Source organism: Rhinopithecus roxellana, chromosome 15, assembly GCF_007565055.1.
Source record: "Rhinopithecus roxellana isolate Shanxi Qingling chromosome 15, ASM756505v1, whole genome shotgun sequence".
NCBI lineage: Eukaryota > Metazoa > Chordata > Mammalia > Primates > Cercopithecidae > Rhinopithecus > Rhinopithecus roxellana.
The window spans coordinates 70,808,652-70,822,325 of record NC_044563.1 but is presented as its reverse complement, the minus strand read 5'-3'; the positions used below and the strand labels follow the sequence as shown (position 1 = coordinate 70,822,325).

General features: G+C 51.3%; 1 protein-coding gene across 1 annotated transcript in view; it reads left to right on the top strand.

Annotated features, from left to right (window-relative positions):
• Window positions 1–4,209, top strand: part of DCPS (decapping enzyme, scavenger) — a 39,927-nt gene extending 35,718 nt beyond the window's left edge. Inside the window, 3 exon segments of the mRNA XM_030918275.1 lie at window positions 1,738–1,848; window positions 3,805–4,038; window positions 4,040–4,209. Of these exon segments, the coding sequence (XP_030774135.1) occupies window positions 1,738–1,848; window positions 3,805–4,038; window positions 4,040–4,072 (378 nt within the window). The 3' untranslated portion in view covers window positions 4,073–4,209.
• The last annotated feature ends 9,465 nt before the right edge of the window (window positions 4,210–13,674 follow it).

The window sequence follows — 13,674 nt, the reverse complement described above, 5'->3', positions numbered from 1 at the left end:
TATTTGGGAGTTCTGTTACAGTAACACGTAGAACAGCTGAAAACACACACATCCACCACTACGTGCACATGCGTGCATGCACGCACACACACACAAAATTCAAGTTCAAGCAATTTTGTTTCTGGGCTTCTCTTTGCACTCCTAAGTCCAAAGTGAGAGAGTACACAGGGGACTTGGGGCAAACTGAGGCCTGGTGCATGCAGCTCAGCTACACGTGGGAGCTTCCTGTGGGCTCATCTGCAGAAGGTCTGAGGCAGAGAACACAGATGCTTAGAACTCTGGCAGGAAAGAATGTTCATGGCATGTAAAGACCATGGCATAGTTGGATATCAGGCAGTCATATAGAAAAACCCATCCTGAATTTTCAATTTGAGGCCCCAGGAAATTTGGTTGGGTGAGTCATGGTCCTCAAATTATCTCCACAAGGAATCTGGTAGCTCAGACAGAAGGGCAGGACACTGCTGGGTTCTCCCTGTGCCTGGCCCCTCAGAGCCTTGATGTCTGGGGCCTGCCAGGCGCATGGATGTAATTACCAGGCAAGGCCAGGGTTTAGGTGAGCAGGGTGGGTTTTCTGAGCAAGAGGAAGAGTTCATTTGCTCTCTGGCACAAGATCTTGACTTTAATTCTTTGTACTGTTGTGACCTCCAGGTTTTTAGCCAGGCTGTGCTCAGGAAGGACAGCAGGAAGGTGTCCTGTGAGATAGGGGAAGAGAGAAACAGGCTTACTGCCCTGGTATGTGTGTGCTGCTGAGCTGGCCCTTGGCTCCCTTCTCGGCCTTCAAACCCCACTCCACCCCTTCATGGGCCTTGACTCCAGATAAATCAAGTTGCTTCCTCTCCCCTTACATATACATTCTATGCCCTATACATTCGTACCCTATACAGTCTTGCCTCCAAGCCTTTGCTCTGTTTCCTCTACCTGAATATCCTTTTTCCAAATTCTACCTCTTTTTCTAGACCTGGTCCTCTGCCTTCTCTTCCAGGAGGCCTTCCTGGGTTCCTCCAGGTAGCTAGAGTCTTTCCTTCCTCCTGTGCTGGGATTCTGTTGTGTCTTACAGCAGAGCTGCTTGCATACATGCTATGAGACTGGAAACTCTTGGAGGGAGAGAGTTGCCCTTGCTCTTTCTTGAACCTCCTGGCTCCCTGCCCCTGACAGCTCTAGGGAGTGAGTATATAGAACTGTCTACCGGACGTGGTGGCTCACACCTGTAATCCCAGTACTTTGGGAGGCCGAGGCGGGCAGATCATGAGGTCAGGAGTTTGAGACCAGCCTGGCCAATATGGTGAAACCCCATCTCTACTGAAAATACAAAAAAAAAAAAAAAGAGCTGAGCATGGTGGCATGCACCTGTAGTCCCAGCTACTTGGGAGGCTGAGGCAGAAGCATGGCTTGAACCCGGGAGGTGGAGGTTGCAGTGAACCAAGATTACGCCACTGCACTCCAGTCTGGGTGACAGAGCGAGACTCTGTCAAAAAAAAAAAAAAGAACTCTCACATGGTATTCTCTAGCAAGAAGCATACACAGAAGGCCTGCTTCTCAGCCCATCCCACACGCCCGGGGTATGCAGATGCCCACGTTGCCGGCGGGTCAGTCCTGCGGGGTTTCTCCTGCGGGGTTTCTCCTGGCGCTGTAGGCCTCAGGGGTGGGTGCTTCCTGGCTTACGTGAGAACTCCAGGGTTGGCAGCCTCCCCGGGTCTGTTCCCTGCTGAGCCTGGTCTCCCCTTGCTCTCTGCGCAGCTCGATGACCTGTACTTGATCGCCATCTGCCGTCGCCGGGGCATCAGATCCCTACGCGACCTTACTCCGGAGCACCTGCCGCTGCTCAGGAACATCCTCCACCAGGGGCAGGTGAGTGGCTTCACCAAACCACATGGAAGCCCAGGGAAATTAGACTCAGATTCCAGTGTGTTCCTGGGCCCCTTTCCTAACCCTTCCCAGAGTCTGTCTTGGAGAGACTTCTCTCTGGATACCAGTCTCGGGGACCCCATTAGGCTCTTCAGGTTGAGGAGCAGGGCTCTTTGTCCCTGGTCCTGCCTGGCGCCCCAGCTCTGCTTTCAGCCACCTTTCCTCACCCTCACACGCCTTCCTCAGCCTTTCTGCATCCGGGATGCACTTCCACCCCTCACCCCATAGACTCTGGTCCTTAAGTCCTGGCCCCTCCTACTCCAGGATCACCTGTCTCTCTCACGACAACCATGACAACCACATCATGCCAGAGTTTCTTGGGAGTATGGGCACATGACTTCGATATGTGTGTACACGTGTGTCTCCTTGTCTAGAGTGAAGACAGGCTGAATTCTGTAGCACCTGGTGTTCTGGGATACTTTCTGTCTGGGATATTTGTTGAATTGAATGAAATTATCGGGGCTCTAAACAGAGCCCAGGAGCAGCGGGGGATAGGGGAAGAGTGTCTAGAATCTTGGGTGTGGTCCTGGCCTGACATTTGGACCCTAACCAGCTGAGTGGCCTGGGGTGGGTCACTTCACCTCCCTAAACCACATTATCTAGATGGATCCCTTCTAAATCCACCATCCTATGGGGCTGGGTCTCAGTCTTTTTTCCACTCTGAAATGTGATGATCTGCCTAACACGCCAGAGCAAGCAGTCACAACGATGCCCAGCCAGGAGAGAGGTTGGCCCCTTTGTGACCAGTGCTGCTTCGAGGTATTAATGCAGACCTGGAGGAAAGGCTCTGCCCACACCCAGCTTCCCCCTGCCGCTGGGCCCCAATCTGTCTTCCCTCCTGCCCACCCATGGCACCACCCCTCGGCTGCCTTTATCTTTGTGGGGTGACTTGTTCAGATCCTGAAGCAGTTCCTGGATATTACAAATAGCAGAGAACAGTGTCTTTCTCTTGGGGAGATGCCAGGCCAACACTTTGATCTGCCCAAGGAGCTCTGACAGCTCCACCCTGGCAGGCAGACCTCACTTACTCCAGGATGCCCCTCAGGTGCCTTGGCCCTGGTCCCACCCTGCTGCAGAGATTCCTGCGGTGAGCTCCAAATGCAGAACACAGTTCTGGGGTGTATACTGAGCCCACTGAGGCCCTAGTATTTTTCTCTTCACCTCTGACCACCTCAGTGATTTGCCCACAATGGAGATAAGAGTCTCCGCTTAATTCTATGCCTTGCAGGCTCCTGAAGGTGGAGGCTGGTAGAAGAAGACCCGCCCCTGAGCAAGGCGGAGGTGGGCAGGGGAGCCAGGGCCACAGTCAGGGCTTTCCTCTTCTGCAAGGAGCCCACCGAGACTGCCCCAGGTCTGTGTGGGAGCAGCCCTCCCACACCCCTTCCACAGTCCTTGCTCTTTCAGCAAATTCTCAGCATAGCCCCATCCCCATCTTCATTGTTTCCAAGCTCCAACCTGTCCTGTGCTAAAAGAGAGAATGAGGCTTCCTCCCATCCACTTCATGACTGATTAAATGCTCCTAAATCATGAAAGTCCCCATAGTCTTGGGAGTCTGGGGCCTGTCTGTAGACACTGGGCCTTCCAAGATTCCCGGCAGCAGCTGTTTGAGGAAGCCAGTGTTTTATCCACGTTGGGTGGGGAATGCTGATTGAGGCCGCTCCCCCCTTCTTTTGGGAGAAAGAGTCTCAGCTTTGCTGCTGTCACCTGCACTTGTGGATTTCCTAGACTAGAAGACAGAGGAAGCTGAAGCAGACAGCAGGCAGAGAGCTGTTCGGAGGGTTTTTATGAGCTGTCCCAGGTCAACCCGGGATTCAGACGGGAGGAGGGTCTCGGTGGGGACATGGCACCGGGCCTCAGACAGCACGATGACTCCTGGCCTGCCTGCCCCTGTCTCATCAGGAGGCCATCCTGCAGCGCTACCAGATGAAGGGAGACCGTCTGCGAGTATACCTGCACTACCTGCCCTCCTACTACCACCTGCACGTGCACTTCACCGCCCTGGGCTTCGAGGCCCCTGGCTCAGGCGTGGAGCGGGCCCACCTGCTGGCTGAGGTGATCGAGAACCTGGAGTGTGACCCCAGGCACTACCAGCAGCGCACACTCACCTTCGCCCTCAGGGCCGACGACCCCCTGGCTCAAGCTCTTGCAGGAGGCTCAGCAAAGCTGAATTAACTCAGGCAGAAGAGCACAGATGTGTGGGATTGGGGGAGAAGTGGGGACAAGATTTTTTATCTCCAAGTGAATTTTCTAAAAATGTATTTTGTACCGGCTTATTCCTAGTAGTGAATAAACTAGTGGGCTCACTCAGTGTGGACAGTGTGGCCTGGGAGGCAGACAGATGGTGGGGGAGAGTGGGTGGGTAGAACCTGTGGGAAGGCCTTGAGAATGGTGGAAAGTCTCCAGGTGGTGGTTTCAACTGGCGGGTGGGAACTGCCCTGGAAGGGTGCCAAAGGCCTTCTCCAAGCCCCAGGGCTCACCGTCCGTGGTGGCTTCCTTGTCCCCACTCTGTGCCTCTCCTGTTTGCACTCCTTATTCTGCTCCTCCCCCTCTCCCCTCCTCCTTCCTCTGCCATCCACCTCTCCTTTGAGGAGTTCCCCAAAAAACCAAACTTGGAACCTTTCAGGAAATTATCTATAGAGGTTTCTGATGGCACTTCCTCCTTCCAGCAGTGAGGTCACACCCCCCTGTGAGTCAGTCAACCCTGTTGATAAACTTCTTGTTGACGAGGATAGGGGCTTGGTGCCTGGAAATGGGCGGGTGTTAATATGAATCAGATTATGCAAGCCCGAAAAGCCTGCCTTGCTCTGTTATTTGGTCAGTGAGTCCCCGGCCTTGAGTTTTTATCTCGGCAGGAAGACAAAACAGACTCACATGAAGCAGCCAGAAGATCAAGTGCCAAACAGTGAATCAGCAAAGGGCAAATGATATGGTTGCAGTTGAATACAAAAGCCCAGAGGCGGCTCAGGTTCAATGCCTATCAGAGGCAGATGTTCAGAGGATCTTGAGACCAGGAAGGGACCTCAAAATGTCAGAGGCTGAAGACCAGTTAGGGAGCCATCAGGACTTACCTAGGAAGGGTGACACCTGCCACCGCTCAAGCAGAGCAGGGACATGGCTTGTATGGGCGGTCACACAGGTAAACACAAGGCTTTCTCTCCAGCACACAGGACCAAGGCATCATGCTGCCAGAGGGGCTGGCATTTGCCACTTTGTCAGAGTAGGGCTGTGGATTTTGTGCCTTGCTTGAGAAGCTCTCGGGGATGGCAGGATGGTAGGCTCTTAAGTGACAGCCATGGTGAGGCTTGAGGCACAGTGGGTGGTCCTTACTCTCCATCCCTTGCCTGAGAACCAGGAAGCCTCATTCAGAGACTAGCCCCTGCACTTGCAGGTGGTAGCGCAGGTGCAGCCAGCCTGCTTCAGGGTCTCAGGGCCTGCTGTGGACCCCTGTGGCCCTGGGAGAGACTTCTTAGAAACAGCAGAATCACCAACATGGTGAAACGCCATCTCTACTAAAAATAGAACAAATTCGCCCGGCGTGGTGGTGGGCTTCTGTAAGCCCAGCTACTCGGGAGGCTGAAGCAGGAGAATCGCTTGAACCCTAGAGGTGGAGGTTGCAGTGCGCCACTGCACTTCAGCCTGGGTGACAGAGCAAGACTCCGTCTCAAAGAAAAAATAAAAAAATAAAAAAGAAACAGCCGGGAAGTGGAGGGTGTGGTCAGAAAGCCTCAGGGACCTGCTTCAGCCTTCAGGGAGTTCGGATGAGGCACAACGAAGCCACTGGCCTCCACTCAGCCATTCTTCCCTGCAGCTGGTTTTTTTTTTTTTTTTTTTTTTTTTTGAGACAATCTTGCTTTGTCACCCAGGCTGGAGTGCAGTGGCGCATCTCGCCTCACTGCAACCTCCGCCTCCCAGGTTCAAGTGATTCTCCTGCCTCAGCCTCCCGAGTAGCTAGGGCTATAGGAGTGCACCACCACACCCAGCTAATTTTTGTATTTTTAGTAGAAATGGGGTTTCACCATGTTCGCCAGGCTGGTCTCCAACTCCTGGACTCAGGTGATCCACCCGTCTCAGCCTCCCAAAGTACTGGGATTCCAGGCGTGAGTCACGGCGCCCAGCCCCCTGCAGTACTTCAACAGTCCCTAGATTCAGGCAACATGGAGTTCCAGCCAAGGAACTTTGAGGTGGTGACCAATGCAGGGGTCTGACAGAACCAGCAGGACCCATTTCATGGCCACCACACATCTGACTGACTCTTTATTGGGCTAAGCAAATACTTCTGTGGGCAGTGACACTGGCAGCTGCTGGGGTCTTGGGGGCAGGAAGCTGGATGGAGGCCTTTTCCCCGAGCAGTGTCCAGCTTGCAGGAATGCTCCCTAGGTCTCAGTTGTGCCCATTCCAGGTCCAGGGGAAAGAAGTGACCCGCTTCCCCTCTGAAAGTTTGCTTGTGGTCCCGACAAGCAAACACGGGCTCCATCTCGAGCACCGCCACGGAGCAGAGGGAGGCCTCCCTGTGGAGCAGCCCTTCCCTGTGGCCTGAACCCATGCCCTCCTGCCCGGCCCCTAATGGTGCCGCTGGAGGGTCTGGCTCGGTGGCCTCCTGCTGACCTTGCCGTTCCTTCCCCTCATCTTGTAGCGCCTGGCCCCTGGAGGAAGGTGGGTAGGAATTTGACACTGGATGAATAAAGGTTTGAGGGGCAAGAGATGGGACAGAGTTCACCCAACGGGACAGACAAGGCTGGGAGTCACAGCAGAGGGCAGGCATTCAGGTCTGGAGAGGCAGAGCATGGAGACAGGGACCCACACGCTGGAAGGCTTCTCGACTCCCCTAAGGGGCTGGTCAGTTCTGTCTTCCTTCTGCCCAATCTGTGGGGAGGGGCCTCTCTGGGATAGCATCCCCTGACTCCTCTCCCAGCCTCATTTATCTTCACCACGGTACAGAAGGGGGCCCCTCTCCAGGCCTCACCACTTAACTTTTCTTGTACATGGAAAGACAAGCCTCTGCTAGAAGCCTGGCAAGGGTTCCCCTTCAGAGCCAGTCAGTGCTCTGCTGCTGTAATCGCCAGGGACCCTGACGGTACGGTCCCCATGCAGCTCCCTCCCTCAATCCAACCCTCTTTGGGCTTATCACCTTCAAGGTCTAGAGTGCACCAGGGTTGGCTGCTCTGCCAAGCCCTGTTGAAACTCCTAAAAGCATAGTCTGTCTTTATAGGGTGACCTTCATATCAGACTCCTGGGAAACTCAAGATGATAGCTTTGCATATAGTGTCTCCTTTTGTTCCTATTTGTGTGTTTTCCGCTTTCCCCACTAGACTGAGAGGGTCTTGAGGGTAGGAGCTTTGTTTTAGTTATCTCTGTATCCCTGGCCCCTAAGACACTACCTGGCTCCGCAAACCAACCTTTGAGACAAAGCAACATTATAACACTACATTCATATAGCAGGTCATTTCATGACCCACATTCTCGTTCCTTTTTACAAAGAAATGGGCTCAGGATGTCTTGTCCAGCATTATGGAGTGAACGTCAGCTCCAGGAAGCAGAGACTTCTGGCCTTTTGTTCACCGTTTCCCCAGAACCTAGGGTAGTGACTCACCTATAAGTGCTCAATAAACATGTGGTGAATGGAGGACCAGAGCCAGGCTCTGAATGAGGCATCCTGGATCTCAGGCAGGGGATGGACAGTAAGGACCTGCCCCGCTACCTCATGCTTTCCTCCTGCTATCACTTAAGAGCCCATCATCCTTCTGTCCTGATCAAGCCACAACCTGCAGCCCTGCCTTGACAAAACGGCAAATGCCAGCGCCTCTCTGGCAGCATGACACCTTGGTCCTGTGTGCTGCAGAGTGTGCCTCACATGCTGAACTGTGTGCCCACAGAAGCATGCCGTGCCCCCGCTCTGCTGGAGCAGTGGCAGATGTCACCCTTCCTAGATAAATCCTGGACGGCTCCATGACTGGCTTTTAGCCCCAACACTTGGCCTACATTCTTTCTGGCTCGGTTGGAGAAGGAAAGAAGCAGTTGGAAGCATGACTGCTATTGTTCCTTGGCTTCTCTCCGTTTGCCTCAAAGTTTTCCTAACAGAGCAAAATTGCTGAGTGGTCTCTATTTATCAACATGAAACAGAAAAATACCATCTCAGGCTCCCCATTCCATGTCCCTCGTGAATACAGATCCCCGAACTGAGAAATAAGAAACAACTACATACGAAGTAATACTTGAAAATGTTTCTCTTGTAATGCTCCCATATCCAAAACATTTGAATATATTTATTTTATTGATGTAGGTCTGCCAACTCTTCCTTCTCAGGAAGGACTGTTTTTATTCCAAACATGTATATATAAGGTTAAAACGTACTTTTTAAAATAAGTAGATAGTGATAATTATTGATAGTTGTTTTTAAAATAGCGTTGCCTAACAAAATAAATGTTGGCAAACCTAAGTTTGTTCTATTATAATATTATTGACATTACATTGAATTCGGAAATCCATGTCAACTTGAAGTTACCAAGTTTTAACCACTGTTAGAAAATAAGCAGGAACGAAATCTGTTTCAAGTGTTTCAATATGATTTAATAAACAGGATTTGAGCATCTACCCCCACCCCCTTTTGGTTTTTTTGCAAGCACTTGGAGGCAGAGCTCATGTGGAGCTTACAATTTAGTGAGGAACACAGGCATTAATTACAAAGTAATTACAATGCTGATGAGTGTGTTGAAGTGGAGGGCTACGAGGCTTCAGTCCCGAAAAGCTAAACCTGCAGACTAAAACTTAAAAAAAAAAAAAAAATTATTTAATTGGCAAATAAAAATAGTATACATTTATGGTGTACAACATGATATTTTGTTATATGTATACATTGTGGAATCACTAAATCAGGCTAATTAACATATGCACTATCTCACATACTTACCATTTTGTAATGGTGAGAACATTTAAAATCTCTGCGAGCAATTTTCAAGTATACAGTATATATATATACATATTTTTTTTGAGACAGAGTCTCGCTGTGTCACCCAGGCTGGAGTGCAATGGCGCAATCTCAACTCACTGCAACCTCTGCCTCCCGGGTTCAAGTGATTCTCATGCCTCAGCCTCCCGAGTAGCTGGGATTACAGGCACGCACCACCACGCCTGGCTAATTTTGTAGTTTTAGTAGAGACAGGATTTCACTATGTTGGCCAAGCTGGTCTAGAACTCCTGACCTCAAGTGATCTGCCTGCCTTAGCCTCCCAAAGTGCTGGGATTACAGGCGTGAGCCACCACGCCCCACCCAGTACATTGTTATTAACTATTGTCACCATGTGGCACAATAGATTTCTGGAACTTCTTCCTCCCACCCAACTGAAAGTTTGCATTCTTTCACCATCTCCCTATTCCGACAGACAACCACCATTCTACTCTCTGCTTCTGTGAGTTCCACTTTGTTAGGTTCTACACGTGAGATCACGCAGTGTTTGTCTTCTTGTGCTCTAGGCTGGATCTTGGTCATCAGCCCAATGACAAGCAGAGCAAAGGCCCAGAAGTTAGGGAGACCAGGGCTCAGTGTGGCTGGCACTGAGAACTGAGCTTCGAGTGTGGGCCCCCACATACATTTAGGACTCTAGCCAATTTTCCCTTCAGAACCACGATGAAGAACTGAAAGCCAAGGCCAAGAAAATCTTTAATTCTGTTTAGTTCTGTTCCTCCCCTGCTTGAGAAGCAGAGTGGTCTGATGGCTCCAACACAGAATCTGTGCCATAACCAAGTCGCATCTGGGGCAAGTTACATAACTGCTCATGAAATAGGAGTGATCACAGTGCTTCCCCCAGAGGGTTTTTGTGAGGGTTAAATAAGAATTTTGTGGGACATAGTAATCACTCAGTAAATGTTCTGGTCTGAGAGTGACCAAAAGGATGGAACTAGAGATATTTGGGCATGAATGTCTGTGTTCCCCTAAAATTCATATGTGGAAATCCTAACCCCCAAAGCAATCGTGGGGCCTTTGGGAAGTGATTAGGCCATGAAGGTGGGGGGCCCCATTAATGGGATTAGTGTCTCACAGAAGAGATCCCAGAGTCACCCCTAGACCTTTCCCCTCACTGTGAGGTTACAGTGAGAAGACGACCTTCTGTGAACCAGGAAGCAGGCTGCTGGCATCTTGATCTCAGACTTTCTAGCCTACAGAACTGTGAGAGATTTCTGTAGTTTATAAGCCACCCAGTCTATACTTCGTATAACAGACCAAACAAAGACAATATTAAAAGTAACTTCCTGATTAGAAGCGCTATGAAATGTTAGACTACGCATGGAACCAAGAGGTTTTATTTATTTATTTTTTGAGACAGAGTCTCACTCTGTTGCCCAGGCTAGAGCGCAGTGGCTCAATCTCAGCTCACTGCAACCTCCGCCTCCCGGGTTCAAATGATTCTCCTGCCTCAGCCTCCTGAGTAGTTGGGATTACAGGCACCGACTGCCACACCTGGTTAATTTTTGTGTTTTTAGTAGAGATGGGGTTTCACCACGTTGGCAGGCCGGTCTCGAAATCCTGACCTCAGGTGATCTGCCCACCTCGGCCTCCCAAAGGCATAAGCCACCACTCCTGGCCAACCAAGAGGTTTTAAGGAAAAAAGCCATAAACTTTTGGTGGTTTATTGACTGTGGCCCTAAACAGAGGCAGGGGCTGCATGCAATGACTTCTCAGGATCTCTTTCAGCCTACAGGTTCCTGGAATGCATTTTAGCTAACACAACAACAGTGATGTCCCTTGCTATTGAGAACCCTGGGAACAGCTCAGCTCCATGGTCCAGCCATATAAATCTGATAAAAATAGGAGCTGAAATACCATCCTGGAGTTGCTATTTTTAAAAGCATCTGAGATGCTGGATGGGGTGTATTTCTTCCTCAAACACATCTTGCTGCTCCCTCCTCTTGGTGGGCAGGATACTAACGTGGCACATGAGACAGGAGCTGTTCCACGCTGCTGCTCACACCCACTCCTGCTACAGAAGGGCTGCAGGGCCAGGGCTTCCCAGGTCTAGATGCACCTCCTCCTCCCTCTGCTCCTGAGGCCCCTCTGGTTGCCCCAGCACAGAGGTGTCCTGCCATTTCCACCAAGGAGAAACACAGGAGAGTTTGGGAGGCAAAGGAAATGGGAATGGAGGCAGCACTGATGGCTTGGAAGGGCAATGTTCCTCAGGTTACCTTGGCCCCACTTTGGCACAGTTAACATCCAAAAGAAATGGTCCCCGTGGGCCAAAGCCCTGCTTACCCCATCCTACTGCCTCTTGCTGAGCTGCTCATAATGTGCTGTAGTTGCACCAAAGGGGTGCCTGGGGTCAAAAAAGCGCAAGGAGAGGAGAGAGGAAAGGAGAGGAGAGAGGAGAGGAGAGGAGAGTAGAGGGAAAGGAAAGATGGAAAGAAAAGAAAAGAAAAAAGAAAAAGAGAGAAAGGAAGGAAGAAAGAAAGGAAAGAAGGAAGAAAAGAGAAAGAAAAAGAAAAGAGAGAGAGAGAAAGAAGAGAAGAGAAGAAGAAAGGCACCAGAATTCTTCCCTCCTGCCCCAAAGATGATAGGGCTTCTAGGCAGTGAGCTAAGCTTCTGGCCCTGCTGTTAAGAAACTGGAGGGAAAAGATCATCATGAGTAAGCACATTGTGGCCTAACCTGAGGGGAGCAGAATTACAGTTAGCTTCTGGGCACCTAGTAACCAGGCTTGGGATAAGCTGGGGGAAGGAGGGGGAGAGGCCTGAATACAGCTTATAGGTTAGAAAAGGCATGCCACCTGCGTAGTAACAGCACACACTTATATATAGCAAGTTATGCTTTCAGAGCAAATTTGCATCCATTGCCTGATTTAATGCCAACGAATAGCCCTTTGAATAAGCAGTTATTTCCATTTTTCCCACCTAGTAAGAAAACTAAAGCTATTTAGTGGCAGAGATAGAGTTGGAACTCAGGTCTCCAGGAACAAATGCTGGTTCTTAAGTTCCATTTTCTGGTAGAGTGACATTTACGTGATTCACGGCAAGAACTGCAAACTGTGCTTAGATCTAGTTCATCAAATGGCCAAGTTTAGAGGCTGGGCTGATGCTTGGATCAGTTCTGCCAGATTCACCTAGTTATTGAGGGCAGCTGCTTACTCCCTTTGGGCCAGTTTTCCCATCTGTAGAACAAGGAGGCTCTTCCTTCTTCCTCGACTTGCCCAAGGCAGGGACTTAGTCATTGTGTTCTTTATACCCAGCTTAATTCCAGGCCTGGAGATGGCATGCAATAGTTGTTGAATGGCTCACGCCTGTAATCTCAACACTTTGGGAGGCCAAGGCGAGCGGATCACAAGGTCAAGATATTGAGACCATCCTGGCCAACATGGTGAAACCTCGTCTCTACTAAAAATACAAAATTAGCTGGGCGTGGTGGTGGGTGCCTGTAGTCCCAGCTACTTGGGAGGCTGAGGCAGGAGAATCACTGGAACCTGGGAGGCGGAGGTTGCAGTGAGCCAAGATGGCACCACTGCACTCCCGCCTGGCGACAGAGCGAGACTCCGTCTCAAAATAATAAATAAATAAATAAATTAATTAATAGTTGTTGAATCTATGTTTGACTGACTAAGCCAAAGGAACCATATTCAAACAAAATTAGACACTGGTGAAATGCCAAACAGCTTCTGCCCGTGCAAGGAATGATTTAGGATGGAGCACAGTCAGCTGCAGAGGAACAACTTGGAGGCAGACTCTCCTTATTCAGCTCATTTGGAGCAGAGCTTCCTGAGTTGGGGGTTCTTGACAGATAAGTCCTCCAGCTTCAGCTGAAGCAGGCTTGGAGCTGCCACTTCTCTGAACCCCCTCGCACTTACTGTCAGTTACTCACACCTTGCACTTAGTCACATCCTATCCTGCCTGGTTCTTGAATGGAGTCCATGGTGAGCCTTCTCTGTGCCGCTGGATGGTAAGCTTCCTGGGGACAGGGAATGGGTCTGACACTTTCCTTGGAGCCCCTGGCGCTGCCGGCACAAGGCTGTTCACACTTGGGGCTCCGGAAACACTGTGCTGACCTACGAAAGGGACTGGCCTGGGGGCTGTGGATTGTCCTGCAGGGTGACTTCTGAACTGCTCTGCAGCCTGGGCAGTTCCCAGGTTTACTGGGGCAATGCCTGGGTCCAAGGAACCAGGGTCAGGGGCCCAGGGGTTTCTTCCTGGAGACAGGATGCCTGGCGCCTTCAATAACGGAAAGGAAACTGAGAAACTTTCTGAGGCCAAGATAAAGAGTATGCAAGTGAGGGGTGCACAGGGAGCAGTTTGGAGGTGGCAGGCCCCAACCGAAGCAGAGGAAGGGCCCACGTCTGGGCCCAGGGGACTGACTGGCTGCCTTGCGTGCATGGGGCATGGGAAGCATAGGCTCCTGGAAGAAGGCCCTACCTCCCCCCTGCCTCAGTTTCCCCAGTGAGGGAAGGACACGGTTCCCCGTGCGACAGAGCACTGAACCCTTTCTTGATTTCTCATTGTTCCCGGGAGGGTACGCATTGGCTGCGCTGGCCATACCCACCCTGGCACCACTCACAGGCAGCGCCTGCCCTGGCCCTGTGCTCACCCCATCATGCCTCCTCTTCCGCCTCTCCGCCCCTCCGGCACCCTCGGCGCCCCTGCTTGCCTCCGTCCGGGCCTCGGAGGCGCGCACACCATCCCAAGCCGGCGACCGCACAGCATCGCCCCCGCCCTTCCCCCTCCTCCACCCCGCCCTTTCTCCCCCTCCCGGTAGCTCCTGGGAGTCGGGCCGCCGTGTGCGCAAGCGTGTCCAACCC